General features: G+C 40.5%; 1 protein-coding gene across 1 annotated transcript in view; it reads right to left on the bottom strand.

The window, feature by feature from the left end:
• The window catches only part of SPATA16 (spermatogenesis associated 16), an 81,312-nt gene that overhangs the window by 23,805 nt on the left and 36,435 nt on the right, over positions 1 to 21,072 (bottom strand). The window contains exons 4-7 of the mRNA XM_074834596.1: positions 19,011 to 19,095; positions 5,804 to 5,951; positions 2,672 to 2,818; positions 2,321 to 2,433 (exon numbers count right to left, since the gene is read on the bottom strand). Coding sequence (XP_074690697.1) covers positions 2,321 to 2,433; positions 2,672 to 2,818; positions 5,804 to 5,951; positions 19,011 to 19,095 — 493 coding nt within the window. The remainder of the gene's footprint in view (positions 1 to 2,320; positions 2,434 to 2,671; positions 2,819 to 5,803; positions 5,952 to 19,010; positions 19,096 to 21,072) is intronic.

Genomic DNA, 21,072 nt, shown 5'->3' with positions numbered 1-21,072 from the left:
TTTGTCTTCTCAAAGTAAGCTGTAAAGCTAGAGTCTGTATCTGAAGTTTGTCCTGTAGAAGCTTTTTATTTAGTTTGTGTGTGATGGAAATATGATGGAATCGTATTTCTAGCTTGAAGAAAATTTTGGAATACTTTCAAGGAAGCAAAAGTGGCCAAATCTCTGCCAGGTCCATAAAGAGATTTTAATCACCAGTAGCAGAGCAGTTCTGGCTCAGTGCCTATCTGTATTATCAGGTATAAATGGCTTTGTCATTTGCTTTTTGGGTCAGAGGTTCTGTCTTGCCTGGATCATTCAACGTTATGAAAAGTGAAGGAAAAGTGAATATGTTTTCACCGATAACGTATGTGGAATTGGCATCAGTTTATTCTAACTCAGTGATAATTTCTTCTACCTTGGGGCTTTGCTCCTGTCCATTAAAGCTCCCATACTGATGCCCTGGTGGCTGGTTCTAAATATATAGGTCCATGTTCAGACCTGTTATCCCATTCCTGCTGCTGCTGGAGGTGGCACTGGGCTAGACCTTGCCTGAACCACGGGGATGTTATGCTGACCTCCTTGAAGAAAAGGCGAGTTTGCTGCTGTCTTCAGTGGTGCTGGGATTTCACCCTATATTTTTGGGAGCCCTCTTCTGTTTCAGCAAGAATATTTAAATGTGTGAGGTGAGGTCTAGAGCTGGTAGAAAATATTACTGTATAGGAGTAGTGTAAATTCATACAGGTAGTGAGGACTGGCTTGAGCAATCCTAACACAGGCTTGAGCAAGCCTAACACACCAGTCTGCTCTCCTCTCTTACATGATGACTCTGTTTTCTTTTCCCTGTACCCTGGATACCAGACACTACGTATCTCTGCTTGAACTGTGTGGTCCCATTCCTCCAAATTAATTTCCAGAATAGGGTAGTTATATGGAATCCAAAAGATACCTGATTTCAAAGTTTTTTCTCTTCCTTATACTCTTTAAAGACTGAATAATGGCAACAGAGGAATCTCACCTCTAAAAGCTCTATGTTATACCCAAAGAGAGAATTGCGGGGTCAAAAAAAAAGTTTAAAAATTGGAGTTTTACTGGGGCTTCCAGGAAGACCAGGGTTTTATTCTGTTTCCAGCACCCAGCCAACTGTCTGTTAATACTTCTAGCTTCTTAAATGTTTGAAGTGCAATGCACATAGCAATAACAGATATTTCACATTCCTAGAGATGCCACTTCTATTAGCCTGCACATCAATAACTTGGGCTTTTGGTCATCTGAAGCCAAGAGCACATGGCTTCAGGAAAGAACTGGAAAGAAGCAGCAGTGTGTTTCCTCGGGGGTGTCTGCCCTCAGCCTGCTCCATCTGCCTCACACCGATGCAGATGCTTTATGAGCGCCCATTTTGGCGAAGCACTAAGCACCTTTACCTCCCACTAAGCATGTGAGTTCAAGCACTCACTGTTGTTTCAGCAGCTGCTCTCTGAGAGTAAAGGAGATATAGCTTCCCCAAATATCTAGCTAATGTTTCTTTCTTGCTAGGGGTTGCTAAGTAGCAGTTTTTGTCAACCTCCTATCTGGTATCAAAACCTAAGAATATAAATCCTGTGATTTGCTAAGACACCCCTGACGAGGAAATGGCTCTGATTCCTTCAACATACAGAAAACTAAAAAACCGTTATCGCTAGGGAAAAAGCGTTAACATTAGCATTTACAATCTGGGGAGGAGAGGCTTCTTCCACTTATTTTCAGGAGAATAATTTAAGAATTGCATTAAAACAGTCTAGTCTACATGCAAATTTGATTTTTGACCTTTTGTGCTAATCAAAAGCCATGGTGCTAAAAAGCTGTGTACATTATTGCAGAAAGTATGGAGCAGAATTAACTAATATACCTTCAATATGGTTGTAACAGATTTGAAGGTTATTTCACATACTTCACTACACAGGGATCGGGATCTAAATCACTAGAAATGCTTCAAGTAGCAATTATTAACTCTTGATGGAGATCCTGGTGATATGTGTAGTATACTATGGGTATCAAATATAGCGGGTAGTTTTGGTGGTTATGTGAAGTAGGGATATAATATAATAGGCCATAAAGATTTGAGAAAATTGCAAGCAAAGGGATTTTAAATAAACTGGGTACACTGTTAAATAATTAGGGCTACTTTAAAAAAGTATCTAAACCCCATTTGAACTCTGTTCCTAATGCATTTCACTGAGCATTTCTGGACACAGGAGGAGCATGTGCAAAATGAATTACCTACCAAAAACCACATGTCATTCACACATGTACAGGCTTCTGCCACCATACACACTACACGGCAGAAAGTGCATTTTATACTCACAGTTAATTTGGTGCTTCTTATAAAATCCATTACTGGCAGGATCTTTTTCCCAGTGCTATCCCAATATGTTTTTGTTTCTTCTTTCGTGAGAGGACTGAAAGGTGTTTTCCGGTCTAGGAAAGGAAATCACAAAGCCATATACTGTGTTTTTTATATATGTTTTCTGTAGAGTATCCAGCAAGATGACAGGTAAAGTGGAGGAGGAAAGAGGAGGATGGGGATAGCTGTCTGGACAGTCAAGGCTGCCAGCACAGAGAAATGGGTCCCAAGAAACCCCTCAAACCCTCTCATTTAGCAAGGATCATGGAGGTTACTTCTGAGCTATCCCAGCTATTAGGCAAGTTGGCGTACCTGAAAAGATTGGCAGTTTTCTGCTTGACAGCCTTTCCAAGATTTTTCCAATACGTTTGTTTCTGAAACCCAGAGTCAGTGAGTACTTCTGGGGAGGCAGAGACAGCCACTCAGTCGTCTGTGGCAAGATGTGAAGTCCATGAGGTTCTGGAATACAGAAATAAAAATAATTTCCACTGTCACATTTCAGTTATAAGAGATTTCCTTTTTTTTTTAGAAAAAAAAAAGGAATTCTAAGGAGGAGTGAAAAGTGATCTAGAAAGCTTGCCAAAACAAAGGTGGCTAAACCAACCCATCCAGCTATAACTGGGTTTTGAAATTCCAGACTTTGCAACCTTTTGCATCAACAGCTTAGATTTTGCTGATGCATTAGATAAACATGTTCTTTCCATTTAGGCACTTTGCAGTGCTGATCATCTAAAGCATTAATAACTCAACACTTCGGTAACATAACATCCTGATCTTTTAACTGCAAAGGAAGCTGTTTTATTGTTCCCTGAATTTGTGAGGTTTGATTTCCTACAGATTTGTGCATTTGCCATCACCACCACCATAATCCCAGGCTTCCTGCATGTCCCTTCTGATCCACCCAGCTGGCATGTGACAGCCTGTGCTGTAGCTTGTCCAGAGTTTGTAACTGCTTCTGCCAAAAAACCTGTGTATCCACTGAGTCGGTCTGCCCTGACCTCGTCGAGGACAGATGCTCAGAGCAATTGTATAAACCACCTTTGCTTAGGGAACCAGACCAGTTCTTTCCTCCCTCACCTTCCCCTGCAAAAAATAAACCTAGATTGAATGTCAGTGTCACTTTTCACAAAGGAGTGCTCTGTTTTCAGTGAGCTCTGCTTTTAAGATGCCAGGCTGTGCGATCACAGTGACAAATGGAGAACCCCACTCAGAGCTCTCTGGACTTACCCCTCTATAAATCAAAGCGAGTGGACCTGATATTTCCCTTGCAGCATATTCTGCTTCTGATGGATTCTCAATTTTTCAACAAACTGCATTGTACACTTGGATTTAAATGTGTATCTGCTCCTTTTCCTTGGCAATAAGGAAAACTTTGAAATCAGTTCAGTCCTTACACTCTAGCAGAACTTGGACAAAAATGGATGGATGATTGCTACAGAATAGGAAGGTTATTTAAAATAACATGTTCGTGAGACATCTGGTATTTCACACCCACTGTTAAAATGGGGCTTAGCTCATATTTTTAATTTCACCTATGTGAGATACAGGCCTCCGGGTTGAATGCTCAGTGGTACCACACTGACAATGAGCTAAACTTGTTTCTTGTGATTTTTCTTTTTGGTGGGCAGTGTGATTTTAGGTCAGATATGAATAGATAAGTTGAGTAACCCTTACTGCTTCGGTTGACTTCACCTAACACTGTTGTGAGTAATCTCAGCATCAAGTCTAGGAAAAAAGCTGTTTCTGCTCTGTCTGAGAGGGTTTCCAGTACAGAAGGGAGGGAGGTTGGAAGAGGTCCTGCCTGCGTGAGACCTCTCACACCACTGCACTCTCAAAACCCTGATACCCGTATTATTTTCTTTTGTCTATCTATCCCATTTAATTCCTAGAAACTTCAGCGATCCCAGAACCTGCACTCAGAGAAACTTGTGTAAAATTGAAGCAATTATTTAACCAATAGATTTTTATAAACAAACATATCTGAAGGCAGAACTGGCTCTATTAAATCCATTTTATAATTGACTAAAGTACTACAGGACTGAGATCTTTTACCCCCCCTTGTTTTTCTCCTTCTTCCTTTTCCTTATTGGGAGGAGTAAGAAAATGACTGGTGATACTTTCAGAGTCATTCAGTGATTTATGAACACAAGCTGAGTTTTGGTGCAACACTTGCACAGGTTTGCTCCTTACGTGCTCCTCTCACCCTTGCTGTAAATTGACGGGGTTATGTAAAATATGAATTTGTCTTCTTAAAAATCAGATTCTGGGAGTTTTATTTTATGCTCCTTTTAATGCTGATACTTTTGTCCCAGGAAATTGTCCACAAAGTCACATCAGCAAGTAAATGGTAGACAGGGATTTTACAGCCTCTGTGATAGATAAGTCCTCATTTTCCCTCTTTGAACAACCCCAAAGCTACTGCCAGAAGCCCAATACATGGATGGTCTGCAACTTGCAAACACAATCTAGTTTTATACTGGTTTCCTAAGCAAAACAAAAATGAACAAACCAAGTTTTCTTGTGTTAAATATTTGCACAGTTTTGTGGTAAACACTTGGTTTCCTAATTCCTATTTGTGTTTTTCAAATAGATTTGCTTTTCCTCCCCAAAGACGCAATGTGTATCCTTTGGCAGCCTTATTTATCTGCAGGATGCTGGAGCTCAGCGGTGGTGTGAGGACTAAGCCATCATCTCTGACCTGAGCATAACTCTGGCAGGGAGTGGGCAGCACCTCAGCCTTTTCGACCACCCTGCTGGAAGTGGCAGTGAGGGGTGAGCTACACATCTAGTTTGTGTGATGAAGATAGAGGCTTTCCAGAGTTCAACTTGAGCAATGTATTTTCCCCTTTATGTTTCTCAATCACGAACTCAAAGCCAAGTGTTATCAGGGTCAACTGTGTTCCAAGTCACCAGGTTAATGACAGTAAGAAATGACTTTTATCCCCCTGTCTCTCTTTTGCCAAAATGTCATGCCCATTCCTCTTGAAATAAGGCTGTGGTCACCAGAATTTAAGCATCTGTTTACTCCAGGAGATGCTATTTGAGTCCACTCTGCCAGGATCTGCAGGGATGAGCATTGGTGACCAATGGAAATCCATCGAGGTGGAATGAGCTTGGGTCTCACTGTCACCACAATACACTGAAAATCTACCTTTGAACAAAAGTTTAGTTGCAATAATGAAATTCAACAATGGAAACGTGGGGCTTCATGGATACAAATTGTCTATAGAGATTTGCAGTGTGAAGTCTTTACTTTGCCTAAGCACTGATTTGATTACCTAAATCATGTACAATCATAGATCAAATCTCAGAAGTTAATTTCCCCCCCCAGAACTGTAGAAATGTCTGGAGTTTAAGCCCCAGACTCTCTCAAACTCTCTTCAAGTCAGCCACACACATACAAGCAGTATACAGTGCTTAAGAGCATGTGAAATCTGCTGTTACCTGTATATATGTGCTCCACGTAATCAGGGTGCATTTTAGCAAACATGTCCTTTATCTTCTTTATTTTGTCAGCCTTGAGTTCTGTCACAAATGGTGTGTACATAACTGAAAAAGATACTTCTCTAGTGATGGCTTCTTCAATCATAGCCTAAAAAAGGCAAAGAAATGATACATTTCATGTCAGTTAACGGCTAGTTAAAAAAAAATATAAAGAAAAATAATTACTTTCTCAGATTATATTTTCCCTTTAATAATTGCACAGTCATGTAAAGATAACATATTTTGGTCCTGAATATTAATTAGAGGGGAATTTAAATTAGTTCCAGAAAACACTGCCTATCTATACTCAGAAAATCAATTTAATGGAGAAAGAACATTTGTAAACAGTTTTCAGTGCAGCGAGCCTATGTCTTCAATGAGGAGAAAAGTATTAGATAAATTATCTTTTAGATGAAAAGAAAAAAGGGATTCCATGCTCTCTGAAGGTCACATCTTTCATCTGAGGGTTTTATTCAGTCCTTGGGAGCTGGTTAAACAATACTAAGCATTCATATTACCCCTTGAGTTGGCATGAATCAGACACTGTGCCTATATGGAATATTAGTCTTAAAATATTGCATTTAAACACCATTTGCATTAAGAGTAAAATTCACTCCTGTGCAGAGGGCAACACGAAGCTTATGAACCTTGTCATCCCTTAAAAATGACTCAAATGATGCATTGTGCTGGTCTTATGCAGAGAGGTGGATTTCACACTCGGTGGACCCAAAGAACAGGTTGGTGCTGGAACTGCCAGGAGGAGCTACCAGCCTGGAAACAGCCTTGCTCAGTACCCTTATCGATCAGGGCAAGGGAGGTTGAGCTGCAGTTGAGCTGGGGTTTGGGAAAGACCATGTTCAGCACTGCTTTGGATGCATCTGTTGCTAACAAAGATTTTGTCTTCCTGATGTGGGTGGTCCTTTCTGGAAACTGGTGGAACAGCAAAGCTTCATTAATGTATCATGGAAAAAGTGTAAACATGGTTAAGAGAGACAATCTGAACACAAAGTTAATAGAGATGGTCAGAAAAGCATGAGAGGGAAACATACATATATTTTTAACAGGGTGTACGAATCTCCCAGATCACCTTATACACTGAAGTGATTCACAGAAGGTATTGTTATGGGAATAGCTTGGCATTTTATTGACATGTCCTCACTTCTGTTCTCCAGTCTATCCTCCACCTATGTAAAATTATCCAAGACATAGTGTGTCTCCGTGAGTCATTTGTTTAGCTGATGACTGCTCCCACCAACCCAGAATGGAAGGCTGAGAGTGCCAACTAGTTAAGTATCTATGTCCTTCTCTTTAATGGCTTTAGACAAGAGGTTCTCTGGTATGGTCTTATGTCAATTTATTTTCATCCTGTTTATTGGTATGGGGTGTGCAGAAATACCATAGATGTGCTATAATTATTTTGAGCAGATATTGGGACAGGCTGCCATACATGCACCCTGAGTGCTCTTATGCTGAATACTCTGCCTGGATGTTGAGGGTATCGCTGGGGATTTGTTTATGTTTTAGATTACTATATTTAAACAGCCCATTATCCTGCGTTTACTGGAATGGAAGCAGCCTGGAGTGGCCAGCATTTAGCCTTGGAAAATTAACAAGCTTCAAATGTGTGTAATAGTATCATGACCACCCGGGGCAGTAATAACTTTCCTCCCCGGTGAGGAGTTCCAGCTTTCCATGGGCACAGCCGTGTTATCCATGGTTAATGCCACAGATCTGGAGGTATCAGACCAGAAAATAGCAAGTGTGTCCTCCTGCCAAGAGCTTGGGGGCCCACAAATGGATCTGTGCCCGTTCCTCCCTGTAGGAATACTTACCAGTCTGCACTGATTTATAGGAAAGTGATTTTAGGATTTCATATTTCTATGGCCTTTAATTATCTTGTCGTTTAGGGCCCTTAGAGTATCAGCAGCAAAACAATGGTACCAATCTAGCTTTTCAATGAACATTTTAAAAAAAACGGAGGCCTACTTGTTCAAGTTTTATTGAATTTCATGTGTAAACATAGGCACAGAATTAGTTTATCCTTATTTTGTGTGAGATATTGGACATTCTGCTTATTTTCTATAGCTTGGCAGCCATTTCCTAGTCTGGATTAATATGAGCATGAGAATGTGGTTTTGGGTGTATCCATACACTTCAGATTTAAAATACATGGAGTAAGGCAGTGAGATGAAAATGTGAGCAGCTGGACCAGACAAGCTCTGTATTCTGCCTGCAAAGTTCACTTTTGGCTTTCTCATTCTCAAGAACAGTTCAAAGTCATGCCTATAATATCTCTGCATTGCCATGTACCCATGGCTACTCTGCACAGCATGCAAATAGTGACTAGCTCAGAGGGCAATAACGGTAAAATGTCAGCCAACAGGGAAAAGAATAGATCCGTAGTCTCTGGTCAATACTGCTACTGAAGGTATTATTATTACCCAAGAGCATTTTTTTTCCCCAAGCTACTGACCCTGGACATAGATGCTATTTGTTTTATTATCCTCTTGGATTTTTATGGGGTAAAGTCTTTAAGGATATAAAACTTCAGCCCATAAAAACTTTGGAGGAGAAAACTTTATACGATGAAATCCGTAAGGATTTCTCTGCCTAAGCCTTTATGCACTGAAGTCCATACCCATGGATGGATATCTGAGAACGTGTCCAGGAAACAGGGATGCCTACAGAACATCATCTGTCGTGCTGTACACTGTGCAGCTACTCAAGATATAGTCACACTGTGGAGAGGATTGCAGGAGCTCCAGTGGACCTTCAAAAGAGTCCTTGCAGAGAGGATAGGACAACTGTTTTTCCATTTGCATGTGTTTTGGTGTCTTTGCATCTGAAGGGTCCTTTCTGCAATGTCCGCTCAGATACATCAGGGAGGATGTGGAAGACATGTCAGGCTCTTTCATGAGTATGGAGGTAGCTGTTAAACTGATAAAGATGATAAAGAAAGATGATTTTTTTTTTTTTTTGCGTATCTTGCAAGTGAACTCTGCAGCAATATCTCATCACATGGTGCTACACTCCAGCTTTCAATTCCAGCAGTTAGAAAAAGTGAAGTTGAGATGACCTTAAACTATAAGAAAGAGCTCCTCTAGCAATGTACAATAATGTAAGGACTATGATTGACACAAGTTCACTGAATCTGGTGGTTTACCTCAGCAGTGGACAAAATCTATTGTTTCAGCAAGGATGGAAGAACTTGCTCAAGAAGAGGATGGAGAGTAATTTGATTATAGGGAAGATTTCTTTTTGTAGTTATGGGACTGACTCATGCTCTGCTATGTCAGGAGGTTTATATCCCTGTTTTGGATGTGTGGGGAATCAGAGAAAGTCTGCAGAGAAACCATCTGGAGACAAAGTGTCTCAAGGAGTATTTATATTGTCAGCACTTCTATTAATATACCAATTAATTCCTTCACGAAACACAAGCATTCACAAGGTTTAAGGGATGTACATTGCTATCATGACAATTAAAAAGGCAAAAGACATTCCTAAACAACAAACTTTGTTTTGATCAAGTGTTTAAACATATATTTGATCAAACACCACATACTCTTCTTCTCTGAGCACCTTGGCTCTACAATATCCTTGCATTCTACTGTATCTAGTAATATTACATTTCACAAACCTTTTAATAAAACTTAAACTTTAGCCTAAACACTCTTATACTGTCCCTTCAACACCCACTAAAATTCTGTTAAGAGCTCATAAAATGAATAGGTAGATGCACAAGAAACAAAGCTTTCCTGTGCCAACTTTTGATGGCAAATGATATAACTACTTCAATATTTTTATGAAGCTCTTGCCATTTTGGCTGCTTAGAGCAGACATAGAAGAAGAAAAATGGCACTGTAGCAGAATATTCTTCATAACAGTGACAGTAGCTTTCCCTGCTACAGTCCCTAACCTTAATCCTCTTTAACTACAGAAAGGTTTAATTTGGAAAATCCAATTATCTTGACATCTAGAATTAGCCAAAAATTTAGATATCTTTCTAGTGCCTTATCTTGGAGCTGCAGTGCACGCTCAGCCACTGTCTCATTTACAGTACAGCAGGAATTGATGCTTTTATTGATGATTTTTATTAATGTAATGATATCAGTCAGGGTAAAGCCATTAGCCTTTTCTATGAACTGCTTCCACTCTTAGGCTGGTAGTTAGAATTATGGGTGCACTGCGGTGCAACCTATGTGCTTTTCTCTATATCTTTCCAACCATAAAGAAGTATCTGGCAGCCCTGCCACTAAGCCTGTTGCTGTTGTGATATGAATATCTTCTCACCAGCATGATCTTCTTACATCATTTTTATTTTTTTTTTCTGTGGGAAAAATAAGTAGACAGAGTGCCAGAGCATATCCTTTTCTCAATATGTTTATGGTATGAATAAATCATGTATTGTACAGTAGATGAGAACTTTTTGCTTATCTGCCATGTAATGCCTCCCCATTAATGTAGGTCACATCAAATATCAGCTTATTTAGGTTCTTAAGTTATTAACGTATTTAAGTCTCTGCGAGTTATTTTGTATGCAGTATATTTTGAAAGCCGATTTGCAGAGCGCCACAGCGATAGATCCATGTATTCCGCTGACTTCTGAAAGGCAGAGTCAGATGCAGATGGGTTACCTTAGGCTTCAAGATCTGTTTGATGCTCTAATAAGTATCGCTTTATGTTTTTGGAGAAAAGAAATCCATGCTTTATATCCTTCCAAAGACATCACTATTCATTAAAGAAAAACCCCAGAATACATAGAGTATGGAAAAGGCTGGAGGCTGCTCTTGAAACTCTGTCCATGATGCCGGCAGGTCGGAAAGCAGGGACTGAGCACAAATGTGGAAATGCAATTCTAGTTTGGGGAAGATCTCTGCCCACAAGCCTGTCCTCTGGTCTCACAAACTCCTGTGCCTGGAGAGTGTCATGGGAGTCCTCAGCTCTTATATCACTTGTTACCAACTGAGGACCTTACCCTTTCATCTCAGCACAGGGGTAAATGGAAAGGATTTCAGTGTTTCTTTGCTATGGTGGAGTGACTCTGAGACCAGTGAAACAGAGGCTATATTTGCTTTGCAAGGCTGATCCAGAGCATTAACCAGAGCCCCTGTTACTGCTCAGATTATGGTTTGTTGCCATCGGTATCTACCGTGCATATCTGTACCAGGTGGCAGCTCTCACTCCAAGCATCCCTGCAGAGGTGGCTCCTGGCCTGGGCCACCTACCCCTGCCCCAGCTGGGGCCTCATGATACCCTGGGACACTGCGATGGGAGCAGAGCTGGTCCAGCAGAATGAGCTGGGCTCCCTTGGCTAGTCAGCGTAGTTGACGTGCTGTGCTTGTAGGCTCTGGGCCACCCAGCTACCTGCGGTGCAGATGTGCTTCCTTGGTGTGGTAACAGAGGCAGACAGAAATCTGCAGTGGGGTAGTGGATGCAAACATCAAAGAACCACCCCTGTGAATGGGCTGATTATCCTCTATGTGAAGCTATTGGCCAAAACCACAGCTTCTAACCAGTTTTGTTAATATTGCCCCTTTCTTAAAGATAAGAGAGTTTTCCTGGTGAGAGATACCCTAATTTCAATATGGCAATCCACTGTGACTGTTCTGAGTGGCAGGATGCCCTTCCAGTGCTGGGAGAAGCCTTTTGCAATCACAAGTCCTCAGCAGGTGTTGGGTCAGCTCCTCATGGCTCCTGCTATGTCAGGAGCAGGTCACAGTTTAAACAGCAGGGTTTTTTTGGTGGAAGCGGCTTATAAACTGTGCTTAGCTGAACAGCTTTGGTAGCGCGGACTCAGAGAGACATCTTAACTCAGACAGGCAGAGCTAAAGGTTGAGCAACGCTGAGTGCTTTACGGGACTGTAGTCAGAATCCACTGGCCAACACCTGGATGCTGCATCCATCTGGTGATTCAGACAAGTGCTTGAGGGAGAGGGAGTGACCCTGGCTAGGAAATGCTACTGGGAGAAATGTGGGATACTTGCTGTAGGGGGTTTTTAGGGCTTTTAGCCCAAAAAGAGAAAAAAAAAAAAAAAAAAGAAAAAAAAGAAAAAGGAAACTAAATTGCAGAAACTAACTGGAGGAGATGTCAGTCCTTCCTAGCACTGAGCTCAACATCTTTTGGGAACTTGACTTAAATGTGAAGAGATGAATCAGACAGCCAGAGTTGGTGACTGATGTGGTTAGCCTGTAAAATGGACAGCACTGTTCAAAGGGGCAGCAAAAAATCATGCCTGAGTCATTGCAATAGCAAACTACTTTATGTGGCTGAATGGTTGCTAATTTAGTAGAAGACAAGTTGACTGTATATAGAGATGTTTCTGAAAAGTGAGTTTATCTCTTTTTGTGTGATGTCCTCTGTAGTTCTTCCAGAGCAGATGTGCAGACGGAAAGCCACATAACCAGTAATGATCCTGGGAACAGCACAAACTCCTGCCTGTAGCTTCATCTCCCCAAAGAAAAGAGATGGTATACAAAGAAAGGGAAGGTAATAATGAATGTGTAACTTCTTAAGGACCTTTGCAACTCAAGGGAACAATAAGGGCCTGAGAACAGCACAAAATGGCTGGTTTCCTATGCTGATTTATCAGGTTTCTTTTGTAAATCTTAAAGCTCCGCTTTGAGACCCAGTAAAAGCCAGAATGAATTGAAAATTCTACTTGTGAAATATGCACATTACTTTTGAGCTGCCCTGTAGGGTTTTTTTAATGGTCTGAAGCTTTGCTGTCCAGGTTGTTCCTGTTGAACATCTTTGAGACATGATTTATGGGCCTCTGTTAACAGTTAAAACCCTAATTGGGTCGGTATTTTGCTTCATATTGGGATTTCAACAGCTACCAACTACAGCAAGGTATGTGTTGCCTGTTAAATTCAGCTGGTATTAAATAAATCCATCTTTCCTGAAATTAGAGACAATTAATCCATTTGTTTTAATAATTGTGACATTTAAACTAATAACTTATCTTAGCATGTAAATATAAGCATGATTCAAGCAACGATTACTCTATCATGAATGAACTGGTACCAGAAAAATAGAAGTAGCTAGAAAATATGTGGAGGCAGATATTATTAAAGAAGAAAGAATACAAGAAAAATGTTAAATTCCTTGGTTTTGTACATGTAGAATTGTTTCTGGAATGGAAATATCAGCAATAACAACAGCAATAAAAAGCTCCCAAATCAGTATCAACATGATAGAAACTCTCTGTTATGTTATTTTATTTGCCTTCTCAATCCAGTTTTCAATTACTCCATATTTTTACTAGTGTACCTGAGAGCGGAATGAAGCTGATTTTTTTCAGCTGAGAGTTATGTCTTACAAATAGTGTATTCCAAAGCCAGACTGGTCTGAATACCTAAAATGGCATACATAGGAAGAGACCCATTTTGCCCTGAAAAAGTGTTGATAATTAATTTTAACAAGTTGCTTCAGCCATGATGCAATGAGAACATAGGAAACCCCTGAACTGGACAGAAGCTGCACTGAGATCATCTGGATACCAGTGCAGTGTCTTAAGAATGAACTGATCTTCCCGCTTATGGGTCAAAATCTTTTTGTTCTTCTAATGTGCAGGGTGAGGAAAATCATTGCATCCCAATTTTCCACCACAAAATGAAAAGCTCAGTGCTTCAGGGCAAGTGTTTCCTTCGAAATGGCCATAGATACAGAAGAGGGAGGATTATGTATTGGTTTCTATGAAGGGGGATAAGAGAAATATTATCTCTTTTCTGACGTGAGAAAATTCAAAATTAATTCTTAAAGCAGCAACAAGCTCCACAGACCTCTGAGACAACATAGACTCGCGCATATTAGGCATATTCTGCCTGTACACGCAACAGTCATTGACCTCAATGGGATTTTCCCCCAGATTTGATTAAAGAAGGGACTTTTCTGCAGTGAAGTGTGGCACAGCGTGATCTGCTAAAATAGCCTCAAGAATTAATGAGAAATACATTTTCTCAGCGATATGGTGGCCAGGCTGCCCAGAGAGGCTGCCTGTCAGCTCCTATCAGTCATTCCATTAGGAGGATTGCAAAACATCCCTGCCGTTGCCAGCTTGGAAACGTCACGCTGCATAGCAGGACGCGGGTCAAGCGTGAGCATGCAGGACTGCTGATGGGCCTCGTCACCAGCTGAGACTGCGGAAGAGGTTTTGGCTACCAAGAGCTTTTTCCTTTTAACTTTCTTGCTTTTGATCGTCACTCCACAAGGTGTGAGATAAAGCTGAGCTCTAAAGGAGTTGACAGCGTTCATCGCTGCACCGTAGGTGTTCAGCCACCTTGCAGGGCTGGGTTATCATTTGCTTTATTGTGTGATGTGTGTATTGCTCTGTGCTTGCAGCAGCCCAGATTTTTGAAATGGAAATACCTGATGTTCATAACAGCTACGAGAGAGCAAAACAAATGTCTGAATACCCAAACCTCCATGTCAGCCAATGCCTGTACTACTGGAAGCTTTCTCTGTGACGTTGAGTTTAGCTGACAGAAATATTCTCAGAAACACAAGTTTGTGAGCTCTGTGCGCAGCAGTCACAGAGCCAGAATTTTCAATGTGCTAAGAGCATCTCTGTGATAGCTGCAATCTTGGCCAAAACACTGGGGCTGAACTGGAACTAAAGCTAAAAGCCCAGTTTACTCCAATGCAAATTAAAGGTCTCCATTTGAGCTGTAGCAAGTACACACTGGCTACCTGTAATTAAGGCTTTTGGTACAGATGGTCATGGAAGCATAGAAATATGAACCTACGAGTTTGAAATGCCTTCCTGGGGTTCTTTTAGTTTCTGCAACATATGTGTTGCTGGTGCAATGGCACTTAGTGTAAGACTTTGCCTAGATGGGTTTGACTTTGGATATAAATGCATAACGGATGCTAGAGCCAAACCTTTAGTATAAAATAGGCCACATGGTTTTCACAATGGAATAATAAAAGCAATTAAATTTGTAGCGTGCTAATGAGTTAAGCCTGAGATGTTTATAAATTAGGTAACAAAGGCACTTTATACTAAGTTGTCTGTGCCAGATATCGGTAAAATCAGGCTATGACTTTCAAGATATTTACAAAGTTCATGTTTGACAATGTTGGGCATTTTTGACATTGTAGTATAGGTGTGATATATTTTTACTCATGAAATGAAACATCCAGCTTATATTGCACAGTTTTTATCCAGTGGAAATATTTACAAAGGTGTGAGTAAAACTGGACAGTTTGGAGAGGGACTCTTTCTATGGGATGAAATATCTCAAGTCTATTGTTTGTTTTGCTATTACCAGCTGAGAAATTGCATTGCTGACAATAAATGCCAGGGAGCTTACCTGACTATAGTAATAAGTAAGTTTAAACTTTGCATTGCTGCTACCACTCTGAAGATATCTACCATTATACATTTAATAACTTTCACATTATTTTTTATTGTGATGAACTCTATTTAACTCACCTATTTTTAATCTAACAGCCAATATGCAAATCATCCAGTGCATATTCTGTAGTGGGTTATGAAAAAAAGCCTATCCATTTGATTATGTGTTAACTTGGCACGTATATTTTTAATCCATGGAATAAAATATTTGAATAGAGAAAAAGGCCCAACTTACTGAATAATATTATCCATTGCAAATTACTTTTTTCACCTCTCATCAGCATTATACCTTTATCTCAGAGTGGAATGGAAGGCGGGTATTAATATTCAAAACCAACACAGGGCATTAGATATTACTTATCACTGTACAGAAGATCCAGAAATAGATGATTTACTTTAAAGGGGATAATCAAAGAAAGCTAATCAAAAAGCTAATCAAAAAGAATATTTAAAGTTGCCTTGATCATGATCCATAGGTACATATATAGAGAGAAGATAACAAGTACTAAAGGGCCTTTAAGCGTTCAGAGATGAATGCATAATATAGATTGCTGGAAGTTTGGACCGGACAAGATCGATCCCAATTTGTAAACTGGGGGAGAAACAGGGGACAACCATGCAACAAATCACCTATTATATGAGTTATGGCAAAATATTCTTGTTATTAAACTGTTTAAATGGGGATTGGGTAACTTTCTCAAAACCAGTCTCTTCTTTCCTCTTTTGGCACCAATGCAGGAAGGTCAGGGTGCAATTCCGTGGTATTTTTATGCAGGAAGTCAGATAATTCATCAATATGAGCCCATCTGGCCTTAAAAATCTGACAGTACAAACCTTGCAGTATGCCTAAGAGGAGCTACACAGTCACATGGAACAGATTACTGCTGAAGAAGAAGAAATACTAAAAGTTAATAATGAGGAGGGGAGTGATTTGAGGATGTTTTAAGAAGAATTTTGAAGAAAGAGGGCTCCTGGCAGTTGATGTCAGGGGTAGAAGAAGTTCAAAGGAAAGTATAAAACCAAAATCAGGAGAAGAAAACCAAAGGAGATACAAGATAAAGACTGCTCTGAGCATGAGGAATATATCAGGAGAGAGAAAACAGTGATTTAGAAGTAGGATAAATAATAAAGAGCTTTGCAGTTGTGAATTAAGAGCCTGAATCTTTTGCAGTAAAGACATCATTGAAGGATTCGAGTGGTCTGTACAATGTTTTGAAGCCATGAAAGAAGTAGAAGAGAGGCTGTGGGGAGGAAAAGCCTCTTCCAGCAGTTAAAAGAATCATGAAAAGAAGAAACAACAGTAGTCAATGACACACCAGAAGATTATATCATGCCCCACTGATCAAAGCAGAGTGACGTATCTAATCTAAAAATCTTTCTTCAGAAAAGTAAAAAACAAACCGTCCTGTTCACCATCTATTCCCTTCCTCCTCAAAAAATTTTGCTCACGGTTGTGAGCCAACGTGAGCAAGTTCTGGGGCAGAGGAGTAGTTAGCAAGAAAAGCGTGCATCAATAGCTGTTGCTTTGGTTACAAAGGCACATGAGCATGTATAGTCGTGACAAGTTATTTTCAGCTTTACACCGTGAAAGAGGGAGAATATTAATAAAAAAGATTATGTTACCTCTGCTTGGTCTCTCTGTCGTGGAAAGTCCCAGTGCAGTGTCACATGCTACATCATCCTGCATAATTGTTGCTGTGTGCTCTAATGACATTGAAGTCACCCCTGATGCTGAGTGCACAGAACTCATCAGCTCGGGAAGGAAAAGGTAACTGGTGCTGGGGATATATCTTCATGAACAGCGTTTCTTAAGTGATAGCTATTAACTTGAGTGGGAGCAGTACTGGGCACCCAACTGCCTCTACTGCGTGTGTGTCAGCATATAGATACCGCTGAATCCTTAGCCTAGCCCACGCTAAGGCATACGCACAAAAGGCACAAAATTGCAGAGCAATCTCTGTCTCCCAGTGAAAATCAAGCATGGTGGGGGATCAAACAAATGGTTAGATCTCTACTGACATTTCAAAGCTTCTGCAGACAAAGATGACATCAATTCAAGTTCAGGAGAAAGGCAGAGAAGGAGTGGGAACGGGACACAAACAGCATGGTGGTGCCTCTTGGTGCTACAGGGGTCCAGAAAGGCCCACACATCAACTCTCCATCAGGAAGAGAAATGAACTGTGAGCTCTGGAGTGAAGCAGAGGTGAATGATTCCTACCACTACCAAAATCCTTTGGCCCTTGCTATCTAAAAGGTGATGGTAATAGCTGGAAGCGATTCAGTAGTCCCACTTCTGTTCTGGTTCATTCCACCTTAGTCCAACCACAGCTTCTGGTTTAGACTCTACAAGGAGGCACCGTGATGAATCTTGTCCTTCGTGCCACTTTTTCGGCCCCGTTACATAGCAAGACAGTCGGAACCCCTGGGGAAGAGGACAGCTATGACAGCTTCTCCTTTAAAGGTTTATTCTTTGAAGCTTCATGTCCATGACATCAAGAAGGGAAGTCAAAGGATGCCAGTGTTAAGAGACAAAAAAAGACATTCCATTCAAAGAAATGACCCCTTCATAAAACCTGTTTGTGAACTCAAGATTTTAAACGAGTCTGACCCACTGGGGGAAAAAATCAAACTGTTCTGTACAGAAGAAATTCTCTGCTGGAAAACATATAAGAAAGTTCACAGGCCCTGCAAACACTAGCCCAGTGGGTAATTCTCTGAATGAGATGCACTTTGCACTCACAGCAGTACTGAAATTCAGCAGCTCCCAGGACTGAGATTTATTCCATTTTACCAATAAGAATGCAACTAATAATAGTTTTAAAAAGGAAGAATTTACCGTGTAAGTGAAGATAAAAGACCAGATTATGATCTTTATTACTCTGGCTTATGTCACACATATTTTGCACAGATGTTGTCACAGAATAAGCCCAAAATAAACAGGATCAGAATCAGACTTCGAAATTTTATTGCAAGGGACATATATGGTTCTTAGCATAGTTAAATTCCCTGGACGGACAAGGAGGACCTGAGGGCCAGATCCACTCTGCAAGGCAGAAGGGTCTTCCACTGCCTGAGGCCCAAATGCTGCTCTCCCTCTGAAATGCACTTTGGTCCCACTGAAACCGGGGGGTGAAGGCTGGGAAACCACTGGCAGTGATAAGCTCCTGCAGCAATAAACTTCTCCCAGCAAAGGATCTAGCAACCATTCACTCCAAGTTTGTGAGAGCTCTCTTCAGAGCAGAAGGGGGAACCCTTAAACTTAAATTTGTGCTGATGTGGCTGAACAGCCACCTCAAATAAGTATCACTCAAGAGACGAGTCTCATTGAAGTCAATGGTCTACTCCCCACATAAGTCGTCTTTGTAGACTGGGGTCTTACCTAGCCATCCTTCACAGAGCACTTTAGACTCCTCTGAGACCATTCGTTACAGTCATTTTTTCCTCCCCTTCCGGTTGAAGAGTTTGGAAAGGTGTCAGAGGATTAGTATCATGCAAATTGCAAAAGGAAAGTGTCACTAAGGTAGGAAGTCTTTACAAAAAATAGCTTAGGGGACTATACAATATCCAGAATTAAATTTTACAGCAGTCCATAAAATTGAAGTATGAGCCAAGGGTTAACAACCTTGAATTTTGCCCTTAAAATTAGTCCAAGAAAATCTACTTCATTATAAATACGGTAGTACTATATAGTGTCCTGTTGATTGATATGCCCAAGAGCTACCTTTGTCGGCAGCCTTTTAAGCAGTAATCCTTCATTTTAGTCTTAATAGTGAGATGGGCACCTCCTTCCTCATTGGGCTGTCAATTTTTACCTGCCAATACAGTTTGATGAGCTTGCTTGTATGCTGCTCAGTGCCTCCTGTCAGACAGTACATATAGTCAGCAATCATGGCGCTCCTGATGACAAAAGCAGAATAAATGAGTGTACAGGGAGAGAAGGATGTATGTAGCAATATTTAAAGGAGGTAATATTAAAAGAGCGTAACATGAGGTTTGTATCCAAAGATTACACATAACTCTCAGTCTTTGTCCAACTTTAAGACAAGCCTTAGTAAATATTTTTAGCTAGTTAAACTATCTGCAAGCAAACAACCCTACATTTTTTTTTAACAGCTTTTCCATATTTTACTCTGAGCAAATATATAATGACTGCTATACAATATTTTAATCTGGATTTTCTTTTTTTGCTTTAAAGTATTTGTGGGTGAAATATATGTAAGTACTTTTCTTCTAGGACAGCAACATGTAGCTTGGCAGTCTGAGAATATCACTTGTCTATGGCAAACTCAGACATAGTTCACCTTTGATTAAACTATATCTTTAAAAAAAAACCCCCAAACTAAAAGAAATCAGCTATCTTGCTACCTAATTGAGTATGCTTTAGTACTCCCACTGTCTGTGACAATCATTGCATTACTCTTTCTAGACTGAGGGATATTAAAAAACTATTGTGAAATGGATATTAATGCAGAGTCTTAACAGACTTTAGAAAATCAGTTTGCTTTTATGGCTGTCTCTCCACACTGCTCTCTGTTTCCTTTCCTCTAGAGATTCCAAATCCAATTAAATGTGACTAGATGTAATTCCAAATTGTCACTTTAGTCAATTAAACATATAATAATCTTGTGTACCTAATTACTAGCACCAAAAGTTTATTTGTTGATGTAGTGCTATCAATGTGTACTTCTGCATGTTCCCCTTATCATTGCCTATATATTAATTGTGCTTTGACATTACTGTAAATTGAATTTGAAATTTCCCCCTAGTTAAAAGTGTCTCACAAACAGTAATCCCAATCCTGTTGTAATACCCTTTCAGAATGTACTTTCCAAGGCTGTATTATATTCTTAATGAGATATAACCAAAAATACACAGATTTAACAATAAACATTTCAAAGCAGGCCCAGTATCTGGGGGTAACATATTGTTACAAACAGGAACTAAATCTTCCCTTAGATGTTCTCATACAGCTCCCATTAATTTCACTGGGAGAAAAGCAATTCAGTAGGATCCATGGATTTCTGCATAAGGACTGGATTTATCCATAAGCTTTATCCAATGCTCTTTCAAATCATTGGCAAAAATCCTCTTGACTGCACTAAAACAAAGAGCAATTTCTAATTGAACATTGTTAGCCCAGCTGGCACAGGATGAACAAAGGCTAAAATCCTCATTGCCTCAGAAATCATTGGCAAAACTCTCATTGACTCTAAATGGTGCCAGGGTTTAATCCCAGGAATGACCTATGGATCCTGTGGATGAAGCAGAGAAGGTGAGCGAAGTATTCAGCTTTGCCTGCTTGACCTGGTGATGGTTTTGAGGAAAGACCTTCACTGTGTCCTGAGGTGCAAAAGGGAAATAACAATGTAGCTCAAAACTGAGGGGAATCTGTCAAGTTATTCTGTACCTTTGGTCTCCTGGAGGTGGTCTACAAAGCTTCCAGCTCCCCTGGCAATAGCTAGTCCCTAGCAGTGTATGTGAGCAGCGGTGACCTTGTCAGAAAGAGGGAACTTTCAATCTAAATTTAGAGGAATTCTCAAGCACTAAAGCCTTGTCCTTTCTGGAATCAAAGGACATTTGCAAGTGGCCATTTACAATTTGGGATCCTAAAGATATATCCTATAGATACATCGCTCCCCAACTGCTGTCATTTCAAAGATTAAAAGTGGCAAATCCTTAACCTCGAGCGTTACCCTGCTGCTGCAGGAGCACTGCCACGGGTCGAATGCAATCAGTTGATACAGAGACACCCGCAGCGTGCTTTGCCATCCCTATGTCAGGCCGCAGACTGGCAAAGCGAGGATCCATCCCACCCACAGCACAACACACCATCCAGTTTGTGACCTCCCACTCCCTGGTGGCAGCCGGCATGGC

The sequence above is a fragment of the Strix aluco genome, chromosome 9, assembly GCF_031877795.1.
Source record: "Strix aluco isolate bStrAlu1 chromosome 9, bStrAlu1.hap1, whole genome shotgun sequence".
NCBI lineage: Eukaryota > Metazoa > Chordata > Aves > Strigiformes > Strigidae > Strix > Strix aluco.
This window is presented reverse-complemented; position numbering and strand designations above follow the sequence as displayed.